The sequence below is a fragment of the Contarinia nasturtii genome, unplaced genomic scaffold (assembly GCF_009176525.2).
Source record: "Contarinia nasturtii isolate CC-2019 unplaced genomic scaffold, AAFC_CNas_1.1 Cnas_scaffold_493, whole genome shotgun sequence".
Classification (NCBI taxonomy): Eukaryota; Metazoa; Arthropoda; class Insecta; order Diptera; family Cecidomyiidae; genus Contarinia; species Contarinia nasturtii.
Genome location: NW_022197846.1, coordinates 2,230,100 through 2,246,409, shown reverse-complemented (window position 1 = coordinate 2,246,409; position 16,310 = coordinate 2,230,100). Strand labels below are relative to the sequence as shown.

General features: G+C 35.6%; 1 protein-coding gene across 4 annotated transcripts in view; it reads left to right on the top strand.

Annotated features, from left to right (window-relative positions):
- The window catches only part of LOC116339114 (nucleolysin TIAR), a 400,815-nt gene that overhangs the window by 324,406 nt on the left and 60,099 nt on the right, over positions 1 to 16,310 (top strand). For all 4 annotated transcript variants that reach the window (XM_031764788.1, XM_031764786.1, XM_031764785.1 and 1 more), the window contains one exon: positions 229 to 304. In XM_031764788.1, coding sequence (XP_031620648.1) covers positions 229 to 304 — 76 coding nt within the window. The remainder of the gene's footprint in view (positions 1 to 228; positions 305 to 16,310) is intronic.

The window sequence follows — 16,310 nt, the reverse complement described above, 5'->3', positions numbered from 1 at the left end:
GGAAAGATGAACATGTAGCAGAGGACTGGTAAAGTCTAGCATGAAATGAAGTCGATTAATGCTTAACACCCGAGAATATATGTATTTTAACAACCAAACTAGTAGTTAGAAAAACACACACACATGTAAAGTCTGTGTGTTCGTCCAGACAAGAGCCTTTAAAACATTAAACGATTCTATATAAACTACTTACTTATTGCATTTTTTCTTTTTTTTCTCCACTTACAGAGATTGTAGAGTCGTAAGAGATCCTCAGACAATGAAATCAAAAGGATACGGATTTGTATCATTTGTAAAGAAAACGGTAAGTACTGCATATATATATGTATCTTTTTATCTCGATAGATTTATTCTCTCCGCCAGAGTGATAGTAGTTGTTGTTTTTTTAAGCTCTACAGATTTTTTCATTATTTCAGTTGAGTCTTAATTTTCCGCATTTTCGATGTGGTCACATACACACACTCTGGCGGTAGAAGAAGAAAAAAAGCAAAGCGTGCCCAATGTGTTTTTTAACCATATTTCTATTGCTTTGGTCAAATATGTAACTAGCACGGCAAACAATTGTAAAGAAGTATATTAAACGGTGTTTTTTTTTTGTTTCCCCTGCCCAATCGCATTTCGGTGCGATGGCAAGGACTTGAAGAAGTCTTATCCTCAGTGACACTATCGTTCATTGTTGCACATGTTAAGAGTATAAAATGTATCATGAGCGCTGAATGTGTGAATAATGGGTAAACCAGTAAAATGGCCGGTTCTTCTTTTTTATTGAGTTTGCAGTTTTCTTTTCTCGGCACTTTTTCACCGTCCGATCTAGCCGTTTCTGTTCGTCTCGTTGATTTTGTGCTGCTTTGGATTAAATTGCATTTTATGGTTGAAAAAATTTCCTTTTGATTATCTGTGCGATCGGATACCGGTTATACAGATATTTATTACAAAGGACATTGCAAGTTGGTCTAAAAAGCCCCTTGAATTATAGTGTACACGATTTCTGCACGCTTTTTTCTCTCTCTTGTCGTTCGTTTGCCATGTACACATGCCAGCGCACATTTTGCCATCCACATCAAATTCCAAGCAAAAGAAATCAACGAATGGAGCGTACATAAAGTGAAACGAAGAAGAAAAAAAACGGAACGCCGATGTTCGTTTGACTAAAAAAAAATTCTGTTCGCTCTCTTTGTGTTATTTGCTTCGGTTTTTAGTTGTTGTGATGGATTTTGTACGCCTGATTGTTTTTTTTTTTTATTTCGTTCGGCATAGTCATTCCATTGGGTTTTGATGCCTTCGAAATTGAGGTCACAAGATTAGTTTTGCTGACTAAAGATTAAATACATTGTAATTTTTTATTTATTTGCAAAGAGTGTGGTTTTCTATCTCGTTTGATGCCATTGGTTGCATGATTGGTACGGTTGATCGGGTGCGCTTTGCCCTAATATTGTCGCAGACACACAATGAACGGCATTTATTACGATTTACCCAATTATCAGTGGTGGTGGTGGTGGTGGTGATGGTGGTGGTGGTGATGCGATGAGCTAATCGCTCTATTACTCACAGTAAATAAAATTTCAACCCATAGAAAATGGGTTTTCATGCAATCCAAATGTCTAACAATCATTTTGTCAAGGCAATTCACTACAACCAACACCAACCACCATCGTCCCACGAGCACGAGTCGCGAACTCACAATAACATTACTGCCGACAAATTTTCTATCGTCCATTGTTTTTTTTTCTCTCTCTCTATCCGGTTGCATTGTAAACAATAACAACCAGTAAGAATAACAATGACAATCGATGTTCAATCAGAAATAAACAAGTTTGGCTTTTATTTCAAACTGTTTGATCATTAAAAAATTCATTTGGTCACAATGCTCTTCTATTGTGCTGAATTTATTTGTGTGTTGTATTCACGTGGTTAAGCTTTAGTATTCTTTGTTGTCGGGAGGCACTTTTCGTCAAGCATTGTTTTCGAAGTAAATAAATCGAAAATGGTTCACCACATACATATGAACATTTTCGGGCGGATAGACCAAGCAAATGGTATCCGATTATATTCCATTTCTACAACGACGTTGGAATAAAGGACGGATGGACGGTTTTTTTTTCGGTATTTGTATGTGCATTGTGCATAAAGAGTAAAAATTGCTCAATTACTTCATCCCGAGATGAAAATATCTCGAAAATAATTTAACAACAAACCGATTCGAATCCGAATGGATTTCGATTTTTTTTGTCTCGATTCTCACAAACTTTCGTTGTTGCTATTGTTTCACTTTGAACTTTTTGGGTGCACCAAAACGTGTGTAATGGATGTGGGCTGTGTAAGTTGCTGTATTGACGGCATTGAAATATAAACTCAATTACTGAACACATTACCAAAGCATCTGGCCAATGGAGCATGACTTAACGAAACGATACACACACACACATATACAAGACATTTAAGGAGCGAAAATGGGAATAAAAGAATTGACGGTGATGTTGTGCCGAAAAGCACAGAGCAAGAGAGGTGGAGAGCGACGCAAAGAAAAAAAAAATCATCGAGAAAATGTGCCGACGAAAAACCGATTTTCATGGTTTCATTTACGAGTTTTATATACTTATTGACAGGAAAATTTCATCAGCTACTTAATTTATTAAGGATCGTGTGCGACTGAAATATAAATGCACCCGTAAAATGGCATGCCGTCAATTATTTTGAATCTGGGCAACGTGCAACCGAAAACTTATACATCTATACGTGTATCTTTATCACATAGTTTCATTTTTCACTTCTGCGAGGAGTCCGACGTTAGACTCTTGAACTTTGACGCAGTATAATGACGTGCTGTCTCAATGCAAGCAGCAAATGATCATACGGTGAGATGGCATGGCATTTAAAATGTATTTGTATGTTGTCATAGTGCGAAGAACACAAAATTGCTACTTAATTAATATGATGGAAATTGTCAAATGAAAGCCAACAATAAAACTAAGAAGCGCAAAAAACTAAACGCAAAAATTGCGCATCTACCAATCAATTTGGAATTGCTCGCATCACCGTCGACTGTAACTTTATCATTAAAAATGGTTCTCATTCCTTTGTCGTTCCTTCTTTGAGCTTTACCCGCCACAACTGTGTGTTATTTTTTTTTCATGTGGTTGTTTTGTTGTTCTCCCTTTACCACGTTCTTTCATTTATTTCTCGCAATTAAGTTTTCGATTTGACATCGTGGTTGGTGCGTATGCGCGCCTTTTGTGTTGAATGTCGAAAATTGAAATTTTGGTTCGTTTGCTCGTTCATTTTTTTTTCTTTCGGTATATTCTATTCTATTTTCTGTCGTTTTTGACTTGACTGGGAAGCATACCAAACTACAGAAATTGCATTTGCATGTATCTGAAAGTGGCAGATTCAGACAGGCGTCACGTTATGTTCGTTCGTTGTCATATATTTTCGAATTGCAATGAGACCCAAATACATACAAATATAGAGAGATAGTGAGCGCAAAATATTTCCTCTATACACGAAATGCACGACCAGAAATGAAAATGAGAGAAGGTTTGAGTGTGAATATGAAAACACACAAGAGGAACAAGTGAGCATGGAGTGAATTGAATGGAAAAGCGACAACGACGATCTTCATTCCACATAATTTTCTGTCGTCGTGGTGTAGCATCGTTGGCGTTGGAAAAGCGATAACGATTATGGGAACAATACAATCCGAATCACTTGTCTTAATATTTAGCCAAGCGGAAAATAATTTACATTTAAGATATTAAACGAGTAGTGAATTTTCGGTGGAGTATTAAATTAAATCTATTCGCTTTACCTATTTTCTTAATTTTCCAATTATGCTTCATCTTTCTCTCTGTTACTCCCTCTGTGTGTGTGCCTGTGTGTATATGTAAATCTTCCTCCATCACTATCTCGGTACTCACTTGGGTGAGAGACAGAGAGATAGAGAAAGAGAATTGAGGTTGGTTTACATTCAACGTAACCGTTTTTTTTTATCTTTGTTTAATCATAATAGCCAGAGCAAAAATTTACAAAACTCACTCCCGGCATCTCATTCGCTTTTGCCAAACTCCAGCATCAACTTATTAATGGCAAAGTTAAGGTAACGTTTTATATTAAATTTAATACAAATACCTTGAAACGACAGAGAAAGAAAAAAGGAAGCGGCACCGAGCTAATGTTGAAACGACGAAATGAGATCAAAGTTTTTGGTAACAACAGGATGCACATGAAGACAAAACCATATTATGATAGTGTATATGATAGACAGCCGTAGCACAAGAATGATAAAGTCAGTGTCTTGTTGACGACAGGACTGTGTTTGCTGATGCTGAACAGTGAAACCTCCAAGAGTGTGGTAGAAGATATTGTTCACAGGGCTAAATTTTTTAGGGCTAAAACATTTTTTAAATTGTTCACTAAAAATACCATCTAAACGAAAAACTCTTTGACCCCAAATACGGTCATCGAAACAAATCATATCAATCTGATTTGTGCAAACAAAATCGATGCCGTGGCATACTTTTATTTGTCAACAAGTTTACCTTTGAAATGTTTAAGTTTTGCGTTTGTCATGACTAAAAAATTAGAATGCGATACGACATTTTCGAAAGGATTTCATCCATCTTCAAGTCAACCAAACAAACGTAAAAACGACTTAAATACAGAAGAAGAACAGAGAAACCAATGACAAAACGAACAAGCACAACGCGACATTCATATAATTGAGAAAACAGCAAATCTTTCGAACAAAAAGTTCACCACACAGAAAATCACATACACTCAAAGGGAAAAACGGTTTCGAAAAACCGAGCAAATTTGATAAAGAGAGAAAAGTCTATAACTCCTTAACCTACAATTGTCGCAGATTATGTGCCGAGTAAACTTTTCAACGACCCGAATAAATACGATGAAAAAAAAAAGTTGAAGAAAAAAAAAACAAAAGACAATCTTACAAAAATTGTCGAATGCTTACAGAAAGAAGGAAAGTTAAAAAAGAGAGAAAATAAGAAGTCAACGGCAGCATCTGCAGTAATAGTAGCAGTAGCATCAAACAGTCCGAATGGAAACAAAACCAGTGCCGGTACTACGATTCAATACGCATCGTACAAACACACACATATATATAAATATATAATCAGAGAGTAAAGAATTTAAGGAAATTTAAATTTTCTTCGGCGATAAATGAGGAACAAGTACGAAGCGAAAGAGGAATTGCGCTTCCTTCGGTCTCTTTTTTATTCGGGTGGTCGAACCGAATGAAGAAGATTTGGCGCGCGCGATCTATTCGATTACAGAATGTATACACGATTCTTTCCACTTTACGCTTATGTACCATATAACCTCTGTTGGCTACGAACAACTATTTTAATTCGATGCCATTTTTTTCCATCGTTTTTGGCAATAAGGCGCTTTTTCACTAAAGCAAACAGTATGTAAGTGTATGTGTATTTGTGTGTTTGTGTGGTTGTAGCTGAGCTAATCAGAAAGTTTTCTCAACATTTTCTACACCACAAATACAAGAAGCAGCTCACATAGAGGGGCAGTTTCCGCTTTTTATGGCATCGTGTTGAATGCGCTTTCTGCATTTCCTTTTCAGCAATGTAAAATAAAAGGATTGCAGAAAAAAAAGAATCACGAAAATATTGACCAAAATACACGAATAGATAATAAGATATTAAAAAACTATTGCAAACGATTCACGTGGAATCCAAAGTTTTGTAAATGGCCCAAGAATTTCACGGTGCATTTCGTCTCTTTATCCGCTCGCTTTCTCCTTTCTCATTCAAATTATCCAGAAGAAAAAGTTTGGCGAGCTCTCTTTTATCGCATGTTGTTGATGCTGAATTTGCAGTAAATGCAAATATCTGAAATAAACAAGTACACACGATCAGTGAGAGAGAGAGAGAGAGAGAGAGAGGTATGCAACAGCAGCAACCGCAGCACACCAATGTTGTTGAAAATGAAACGTTTTGTTGTGTATTTTATTCGATTTGTGAATACCTAAGAGTGTGTACCACATTTCTGGTTTCAAAAATGTAAACAGTTCAAGTGATTTTATTGTGTGTATTTCCAACTGAAAATGGGAATAAATGCACCGTACGGCACACTCTTAAGCATATATGCTCCCGTACCATTTGCGTATCTCTTGCCATTTCGATTTGCCGGGTATTTCTCTTTCATTCTCTCGTATGTCTGTCTGTCTGACAGTCCTTTCTCTCTCTTTCTCGACTTTCTTTCAAAGTCTCAACAATGCTGAAAGCGAATAAATGCATATAATTTTATATCCCATTCATTGGCTTCGTTCAATGCATGTATTTTGAGTTTTAGCTACTTTTGAGTTCCAGATGAATATGTTGACGCGTGAGCGCATTTCAACTGCATGGATTATATTCTATTTCATATTTTGTGTGTTCGATTTATGCCTTAGTATGTGTGTGCATTGTGCATGCGGCACAAAGAAAGTAAAAACAGGATCTATTACATTAACATCCACGCTTCGACTTTGGCTCTCCGAATTGACTTACTTACTTCACATATTTTTTTGTGTCTGATGTACCTTTTTATGGTCTGCTACTTTTCCTCCTCTTAGTTCCTTCTCTTTGTGATATTGTTTTTTATCAGTTTGATGTGCACTTTACACCGCATTTGTATTCCGAAGTGAAGTTGAATGTTCCGTTGCCTTAGCGTGGTGCGCATACAAACATCGAGCGGAAAGTAACCTGGTACACTCAGCGAAGGTATTCCCCTTTCTCTGTTTCCAGGAACAACAAAAAAACCAACAACAAGACACTGTTACGTATGGCGTTTTGCTCACATACCGAGGAAACATTAAGCCATCCAACATGGAATTGCAACTGAATACAAATTCTAAGACAAGAATAATAATAAAAAAAAGACGAAACAAATCCAACGGTAGGCTAGATAAACGATATAAATATATATATTTATATATATCTGTATATATGCCATTTTAAACGTACGAGAAACTCGAATGATATAATTTTCATTCGACTTTCATTTTATTTATGCATTTTCTTTTTATATCGTGTCATTGCAAGTTTTAACTTCAAGTAGCGTCATTTCCTTAGCTTTCCAAATTTCATGTTATTCATGCCCGTTGCCGTTTTTTTTTTCGGGACGAATATCGTTATTGTTGTTGCTTCTTGTATGCAGTTTTGAGTCTCGAGTTCAGTCGACATTATTTACCATTCGCTGTTGAGTGCACGTTGGCGTTCCGAAACGCTGATGTCTGTGGTTTACATTACTTCATCGCTCGCGCATTCTTCGTGGCTCCATGGCTTCTTTTGCCATCATCTCACTCTTTCTCTTTTCGTTTATTTCTTTCTTTCGTTATCTCTCCCATATGCTGTGTGATTCTCGAAGCCATTATGTTGGTTACCAAAACTATAATACACGTCACTTTTTTTTCTTTTTCCCTATCAAAATAAAAGAGAGAGAAAAAATGCTCGTAAAGCAACAGACAACACTGTGTATCTATATGGTATGCCGTGGCACTTGGTTTACATATTTTCTATTTTCTTTTCATTGAATAAAATATTACGTCTGCAATCCTCGTCGATTTTTCTTTTTTTTTTTCATTCATCCGTATTTCGAGGCGAAGGAAATGCTCGAGGAGCCTACATTCTTTTAGCATATATATCTCATTCTTTGTAGTTGTTTTTTTTTGTGGTTTATGTGCGCTCTATTTAGTCTGATGTTAGTTTATATCTGCATTTTTTCGTTTCTCTCTCTCTCTCTCTCTCAATCGCACGCTTCTCAGTTCATTCGCATCAAGCTTTTCCTTGGCCTCACTTTTGTGCTGCTCATCTTATTATTTTTGGTAAATTTAGTGCAATACATTTTTTTTTGTTCGCTTTTGCCATCGTTACACTGTTAAACAAACGACATTCACATGCTTGAAACATTTTCAGTGCTACGTGTACAATCTTCAATTGCATACACATTTCAAAAATGTTCAATGTTTACGTTGACATTGCGATTAAAAATATATTGATTCAACTAAAGATTATCCTAATCACCCCCATTTTGTCATCCAGAACGAAAAAGCTCTTGTTCTCTGGAAGCAAGGCATGGCACTTGAAGGGGTAGAATTGAAAGTAGAAAAAAAATGAGCGTGTAATTAAGCCCATTTGTCCAAGTCATTCAGAGATTGTAAAGTAATGGTTTCCAGGTTCGTTTTGATTATTAGCTACAATTTCTTCGTTAAATGCATCAACAAACGTGAATGCTGAAATGTATACATAAAGTCTTTAAAATGTAGTTAAATATTTATATGTACATATATATATGGAATGAACGGAATGAGAAGTCAGAGGATAAAAAAGATAGAATGAGAAAATGTACCGGAAAACAAGGTAATAGGTTGTAGTCAAATGTTTCGTTTCCATTGAAGTGTTCCAATGTGCTCAAGACATGGAGGGCGGATGAATTCATTCTTTGCATTCTTCTTCGTTTCTCATTTGTCTGGTGCAATTTGGATTATAAGCATTATTCCGTGTGCAGAGAGAGGGAGCGAGAGAGAGATATTTGTGGATGCATTACAGTGAATTGTGCACACAATTCGCCCAAGACATAAAACACTTTGGGATAGAATAACAAACGCACGCCAACTGAAAAATGTTAGTATAATCAAGATACGAGAGCTGCACAAACAAATAGCAAAAGAACCCACTCTTTCGTTCGCGCACAGACAAAACGATGCATTCAAAAAGGAAGCACAAGGTTCTAATTCAAAATTGGAATCCAATTTAAATGCAAATGTATAATAATATTTTTTTGTTGCTCTCATCCCCACCATCATCATCATCATTGCCGACGACTACGTCGTCGTCGTCGTCGTCTACGACGTTTTCCGTTTGTCTTGCAACATAGATGAAAGAGAAAGAGACCGAAGCAAAGAAGAGAAAGAACCTCGGATTACATTCAACTTTTATTTTTTTCATTTTCTCTCTCTCTCTCCCTCTCTCGGCTGCTTCATGTTTTTTTATAGCCCAACTCATTTGCTAGTGCGTTGAATTATTTAATCATTACATTGCAATTTTAATGAGAATTCTTTGAGCTCAAATGGCTCAAACATTGTATCGGATTTCTTCTTCATCCAAAACGTAATTCAACGTGTGGATACATTTTCTTGCTACTTTTCTACCATTTTTTTTCTCCATTTCTGTCGCCCAATTACTGGGTGCATATCATTGATCTCTCTCTCTCTCTCTCTCTCTAAAATTATTTTACGATGCCCCGAAAATCGTCCCTGTATATACATAGTACGTAACTCATTAAGATGGTCTCTGTGTGTTTTCTTTCGCTGTTCATTTCAATATTTCCATATTCGTTCATTCCACTGTCACTGTTGAATCAACTGGCTTGGTTGGTGTGCTCCATAGAAGTCATTTCTATCTTGTGGGTTAAATATATGAACCGTATTTTTAATTTAAAGTTTGTTTAATTCAATTATGATTTCATTTCACAGATTTACTTTTATGAAACATTATTGATTGCGTCTTAATTAGTTACGAAGTGGTTGGTGATCAAAAGCACTCGAAATACACGCACAACAGTCACTTTTCTCACTGTTACCCCTAACTCATATATCTGTCTCTAGTGAGAGTGAAAACTCATTTGTATTCAGTAAGTACAATACCCTGCAGCCAAGATACAAGATACATACACATTTTGTATCACATCAGTTATATTAGCCATATATATACATACAAAATGAAAATTGCATTTGATACAAATTTAACCAGCATTACAATTGACTCGCACCCGGTTACAAGTGCAAAAAGAACATCTGAAACGGGTCTTCATTGTTGCACATCGTTTTGAGCATCCATAACGTACATCTATCAAAATGAACGATAATGATTTTGGTATGTACGGTCGGTGTATGTTGGCATACCGTGTGTATTGTTTTCAATTCAATTAAAAAGAAAAATTCGACGCTTGTGCGAACACACAAAAAAAACGAGTCAGCCACACCGATCCTGATGATAAAATATGGTATGAATGGTGGTTTTATTAAAAGTGATCAAAAATAGCAATAATAATGGAATTACACAGGACTAAATGAAAGGAAAAAAAAAACACATACACCACCACATGGAATTAGAAGAAGAAAAATCGTCGTTCACCAACAATAACACTAATTCCGATATGGTGCAAGGGCAGAGCGAGCGAGAGAGAACAAACATTCTGGATAATAAATCATTTTTTTTTTCGTGTTACACCAAATAAACGATTTCTTTTCAAGATCATCATTAAAATTATATTTACTCACGAATACAACTAAAATAAATGGTGGTCCGTGGTAAGCATGAGCTTTGGTATGCTTCATATTATATCGGTGGTATCTCGTCACCGTTACCATTCGTCCGGTTGGTCTTCACATTTTGTTGGTTACTTTCCATTGTTGTCGTTTATTTCTTCTTCGATTGCTGTCAGATTCCCGGCAAAAATTCACCGTATACATTTGTATTAAAAGTGTTGTGACATAATGGAATGTGTTGAAAGGCAAAATAAAAGGAATAACGAAGCGCACATCACCACCACCAAGCACCAGCAACAACGATATAAAAAAAAAAACATTGTTATTGTTGCATTGAAACATTCGGCCTTAGTTGTTTACTGTTTTGGTCACTCGTCGCTTTCTCTCTCTATCTCTCTCGCTCTTCCCATCTCATGTAGACTTCAGTTTGAATGAGCGTTGGTTAACAACGGTTTTTGTAACATGCCACACTGGACTTTGACGTGCTAGCTGCCTTTTGGCTGACGTGTATTTCTCTAACTGTTCCCGTTCCCATTATATTTTTCCTCTCTTTTACTCTCTGTCTCTGTGGTATGCATTCGCATTTCTAAGTGTTGATTATTGGAACAATGTAGAATACAAAAAGCAACATACGAGAAAAACCTCTTGCTTCTGCCCTCCAATACAGTGTAGAGCATAGGAGAGTTGAGCATACACGCCAAAGATATATAACAACATGCTGTGGAGTGTGGGCGAAATGAAATAATGAAAATGAAACAGAATAACAGAAAAAAAATAACACTAACCGACAACAACAACTACATAATGTTTTTAACAGACTTACGTGTTAGACGTTGTTACACGTTCGATGTAATGCAACGCACACACAGCATAGCATAATTGCAATCTATCTACTACCGGCAACGCCGTTACAGATGTTTTTGATATTGTGAAAATTTGTACATTTGCGGTTGGGCTGAACGAAGTAACCACACACAGTAAGGAGTGCACATCATGTTTAATAAAAACTGATTGCAGCAAACAGCATTTGTGTGATGATGATTTTTCGGTTGATGATGACAAGCATCGACCAAAAAATTGGAAATTCCATCCTTTTCAGTTTTCTTCCCTTTTCAACTGTATTATTGTGATTGTGTGGTTTTTGGTCTCGCAACTGTCTCTCATAGCTTGCACACACACATACACACTATTTCTTGATAATAACGCCACGAATTCAATTATTTTCCATGGGACTTTTTTAACCTTTTTTTGTGTCTGTGTGTGTTAGCTGGCTGTTTTCAATAAGCTAAAGGCACCTGTGAATCAAGCTGTTGAACGATCAAATGATGTGTTTTTTATTTAAGAATAAACGATGAACAGCGAATGAAAACGCTGCATGAAATTCATTTGAAGTCAATCAATGTTTATCCCAACGATCTGTAGTTGACATAACCACATTATTTTAATGGCACGAAAATGATACATTGAAACTTAAAAATAACGAACCATACTCTTCTGTACATGTTTTTATTTTCTCTTCGAATTGATTGGAAAGAATCATGGATGGCACAATTATAAAATGCTTACATTCTACCAATTGAATACATACAGACTGGCATGGCATTTAAAACTAACTGGCGCAAATAACAGTTTTAATAACTGACATCAGCAGGGTGCCATAACGAGAATGACAGGCAGCGCATCGAATGTCTAAGAATGCGTTGCAATATGACATTTTTTACTCCAATTCTACAACTTTCTATGAATTTCGATTTTTTTTTCTCTTTTCACCCGATATTTGCACCACACGTGGATCAACATGGATCAAGATGTATAAACTACTTGAAATAATCAAGTCTTCTCACATATCAACGATAGCAATCACATATATTCTTATAATGATACTCTTTTATTGACAGGAAAAGTCATTCGAAATCATGGCATTTTCAAAATGTAAAAATTGCACTAATTTACTGTGATGACTCATCACAAAATGGAAACGAACGTGAACCACTAAAAACTACCTCAAACATTGGTTTGCCTTTTCACTAAACATAGAATCCGTTCACATTTTGGAATTTTGGTTTTGGTTAATTTATTGAAATTTAATGTGGTTTACGAACAATTTGAAGCGTATCGTTTCATAAATCAGTTCAACTGTTTAGATTGAAATTAATTGGTAGTTGCTCGATGGTATGCATATATGGTGCGATAACGACCAAGAAAAATGAACTGATTTCGTATACATTTTAACCAAGAAAATGATAATGATTCATCGAACGGATGGGATAAAATACAAAACCACACTTAACGTCTATATGAATAACAGAATAATATCCATAAAAGAACCATATACTAGTAGTATATGGCGCTGGCATTTCGTTGGACTAAGAAATGCGTGCCATCAATCGAACGTTGTCAACACATATTCAAATTTACATTCATGCGGTGCACAAATAATATAAGAGAAATCAAATGAATGTGTGTTATAATGGTGTTCGTGGATTTGGTTGGATGGTTTAACTATTGAACAATGGATTGAAAAGCTGGATTACATATCATTTATACAATCTTTTCATGTTACATAATACAAATTCGTGTTGCGATGACAATTTAACATTTTGAAACGATCAATCCACTGCGGGGGGAGGAGAGGAAACCGCTTAGAATGCATTGCAGGATTTTATACAGAAAATGCGTTGAAAATCAATATCCGATGCTTTCTCGCCCTTGGATACAGTCATACCGCGTCGAACTCTCTCGAGTACGAAAAAAATGGTATTTTTGTCGGTATGCATATCCGTTTCCATTTCGTCATTAATTTTAGTTAAGAAAAGTGATAAGTCATATTGCAAATGTGTTACCTCGTGTGCGTTGCTTGCACCCGCATTTTTCATATTTTCAATAACGTAAACACATCCATTCAGTGTCTATATCTCTCTACGCTGATTTAATATGACGTTTGTTTTAGTTTCAGTAATTTGAACCAAGCAAAATGTTTTATTTTTTCGACATCGTTCATTTGCAAATTGTTAAATATTAATATTAATAGTGGTATCTTTGATGTTGAAAGCTCTGCTTTTTCATTTTCTCTACAACATTTTCGCTATTGGCAATTTTGATTAGGTCATTCATACATTCAATGCACTTTGAGCCAAGATGTGGTCGGTTTGTGATTTGATAACTGTTTGTCATAGATCAGGCGCCAGGAGTTCAATTTAATTTTTCCGTCATTAGTATTTCGATTTCTCATCGTCTTCTTTTCACGTTGATCCGAAAAAAGTGTATACAACATATTTTTCAGTCGGCACTGTGAAGCGCTGAATCTACAAAAATATTGAATTATCACGATCAACGCCAAAAATGATGAAAAATACAAAGATGAATGGAGAGAACGAAAACATCTCAAAATAAAAAGGAAAATAAAAGCATTTTATGCAAATGTTCGGTGAAAATGTTCACGACGACGATGATGACGATGAAAAACGAGAAAGAACAAAGAAAAATATAGAAAATTGGATGGCATAAACGAAGAAAGCGGGGGCAAAAACGCATTGACTACTTCGATGTACAAGTCGTTCTTCATTCGTTCGTACAACCAAACAATAACAATAAAATATAAAGAAAACAAAAATGAAGATAAATATGTTTACCGCGCGCATCGCAGCTAGCTGTGTGGTTCCGGAATAAAATGAATAGAGAAAGACAGCGATAAACAACAGCAGCAAAAAAAAGTCCACATGCAATATGCATACATCAAAATAGATGTGATACTTATAATATTGAAATAAATGTGCAATTTATCTTATTCGCCTTGTGTCGAAAGATGTCTGTATGGGAATTATGAATGGGAAATACGAAAATGTCCAAATATATAAGTTACTGTTTTATTGACTCATCTAATATTTGTTTGAGCAAATCAAGTAAGTGAGTGAACGAGCGAGCGAACAAGCGATATGAATAGTAGCTCAATTAGCATTCAAACGCAATTTCATTCTTTGTTGCGCTGCGGTTCTCGTTCATTTTAAAATGATCTCGTTGAAAGGGAATATTGTGAATGCCACTTCCGTTATTAATTTCCAATTTAATTGGAATTTATAAATGTTCAAACATTGTGCAAACGCACGCAAATTTTTGTTGCCACTGAATATGAATTTTAAGCACATTTCAACTGATGCAAACAGTGATGGTGTTCAAAAATCAATAATAAATTCAGTTTGGTTTGTCATAATTGGTCGGTTCGCAAAGAAACGCACGCGCTGCAAAATATCGTCCATCCGACGACAAACCATTTCCAAAGCATTCGGTAAATTGAAAATGATTTCTCATAAACGATTGATTGCACAAACCCGAGTCAGAAAATTAATATATTTGCAATCAATTGAGCAGAAAAACGTAAAATCAAGCAACGATCAATAATATCGGTTGAGTTGGTTTGATTTTTTTTTTTCGTTCTTATTTGTATTGGGCGCACACGTATGTGCATGGATCGCATCACTTATATCTTGTCAATTGGCGATTCGATTACCCCATGGAATACAGGGTTATTGGCAGTTTATTATATTGATGATCGTTGATAAAGCAACGAAAAAAATCATCACGTTCAATTTTCATCATATTTTGGTAAATAAGGAAGTGACATCTTGTCAACATGACACTAACCAGTTGGAATGGCAGCGCTTCAAATGTCTGTTCACAAATCGCATTAATTTATTAATTGAAAATGTAATTCCCATAAATTACATTACTTCCCGGTTTTCTTCGATTTCAGAAGAACAAACGACTCCAGCAGCAAAAGTCTTTCTCTTTGCACCGCATCGAACGGTTTAGTTTTTGAAATATTTGTATACTTAAAATGTCATATATTTTTATAAAATCAAAATAGTTGAAATGCACCGCAATCAAGTCACACTTAACATATATCTATATTTATTATTGGCTTGAACCAATAAGTAACATGACACATAAACACCAATGCAATAAATTGAAAACGATTTAAATGCGATTAAAATGTTACACAATTAGGATAACAGACATTTCTTTTCGTCTTTCAATTTTCGTGTGGCTCATATATAAAATCGATATCGATTGAATTTGAATACAATTCCCGAATACAAAGAAGAAAAAAAGACCACGAGATTGAAACCGAGAATGTGAATTCGATTTGTTATGACTTTCCGAAAATGTGCTGATATTCATATTTTTTTAATATATCTTCAATATCTGTATATGTGTGTGTGTGCATTTGTATTTTATGTACGGCGTTTATCCTATGATTGAAAATAAGTTTTTCGTTTTTCATATTCAACAATTTTTGGACGAGCCAAATGCAAATATTTAAATGCTTCCATGCAGTCTCTGTCTGTCTCTCACCCTCTCCCTATCACACTCGCATCACACACACACACACAACCACCACCCTTCTCATGCGACTTCGAATATACAACAATATTTATTTATTTAATGTGACATGTTCGTGTGCAAATATTTACGTATCAAAATCGTTTTCAAACAAATGGGAATTATTCGGAATTGGCTCCGATTTGAGTAACGAAATCACTTTACCAATGTAAATGATGAATGTCATATTTGTTGTTACGAGAATTGATCGCTTCGACGTAGTAACTCATTCAATACATAACCAATAAAATGTAATGTCAGTTGTTGGGTGGTGAACAATGCTCTCCCGAGAAATGTTGCTCTCGCAATATCTATATTGTGATGAAGACCGACAGAATTGACGAATTATGATTGAATCATACGGTGTATACGTTGATTGAAACCATTCCAATTCGCTCGCATATTTGTATATGTACATTGGTGACAATCAAACTTTTGTTATGGTTTTCATCATGTGAACCTGAATTGCCGTTAGCAATCAATACACATTTTCACAATTCGATTCGGATAGCAGGCAGTCTCAACCCAAATTCCATTCTAATTGAATGATTTTTATTAAAGACATTGTATTTTCATGTTACCATCGAGACACAATCACTCTCTTACTCTCTCTCTCTCTCTCTCTCTCTCTCTCTCTCTCTCTCTCTCTCTC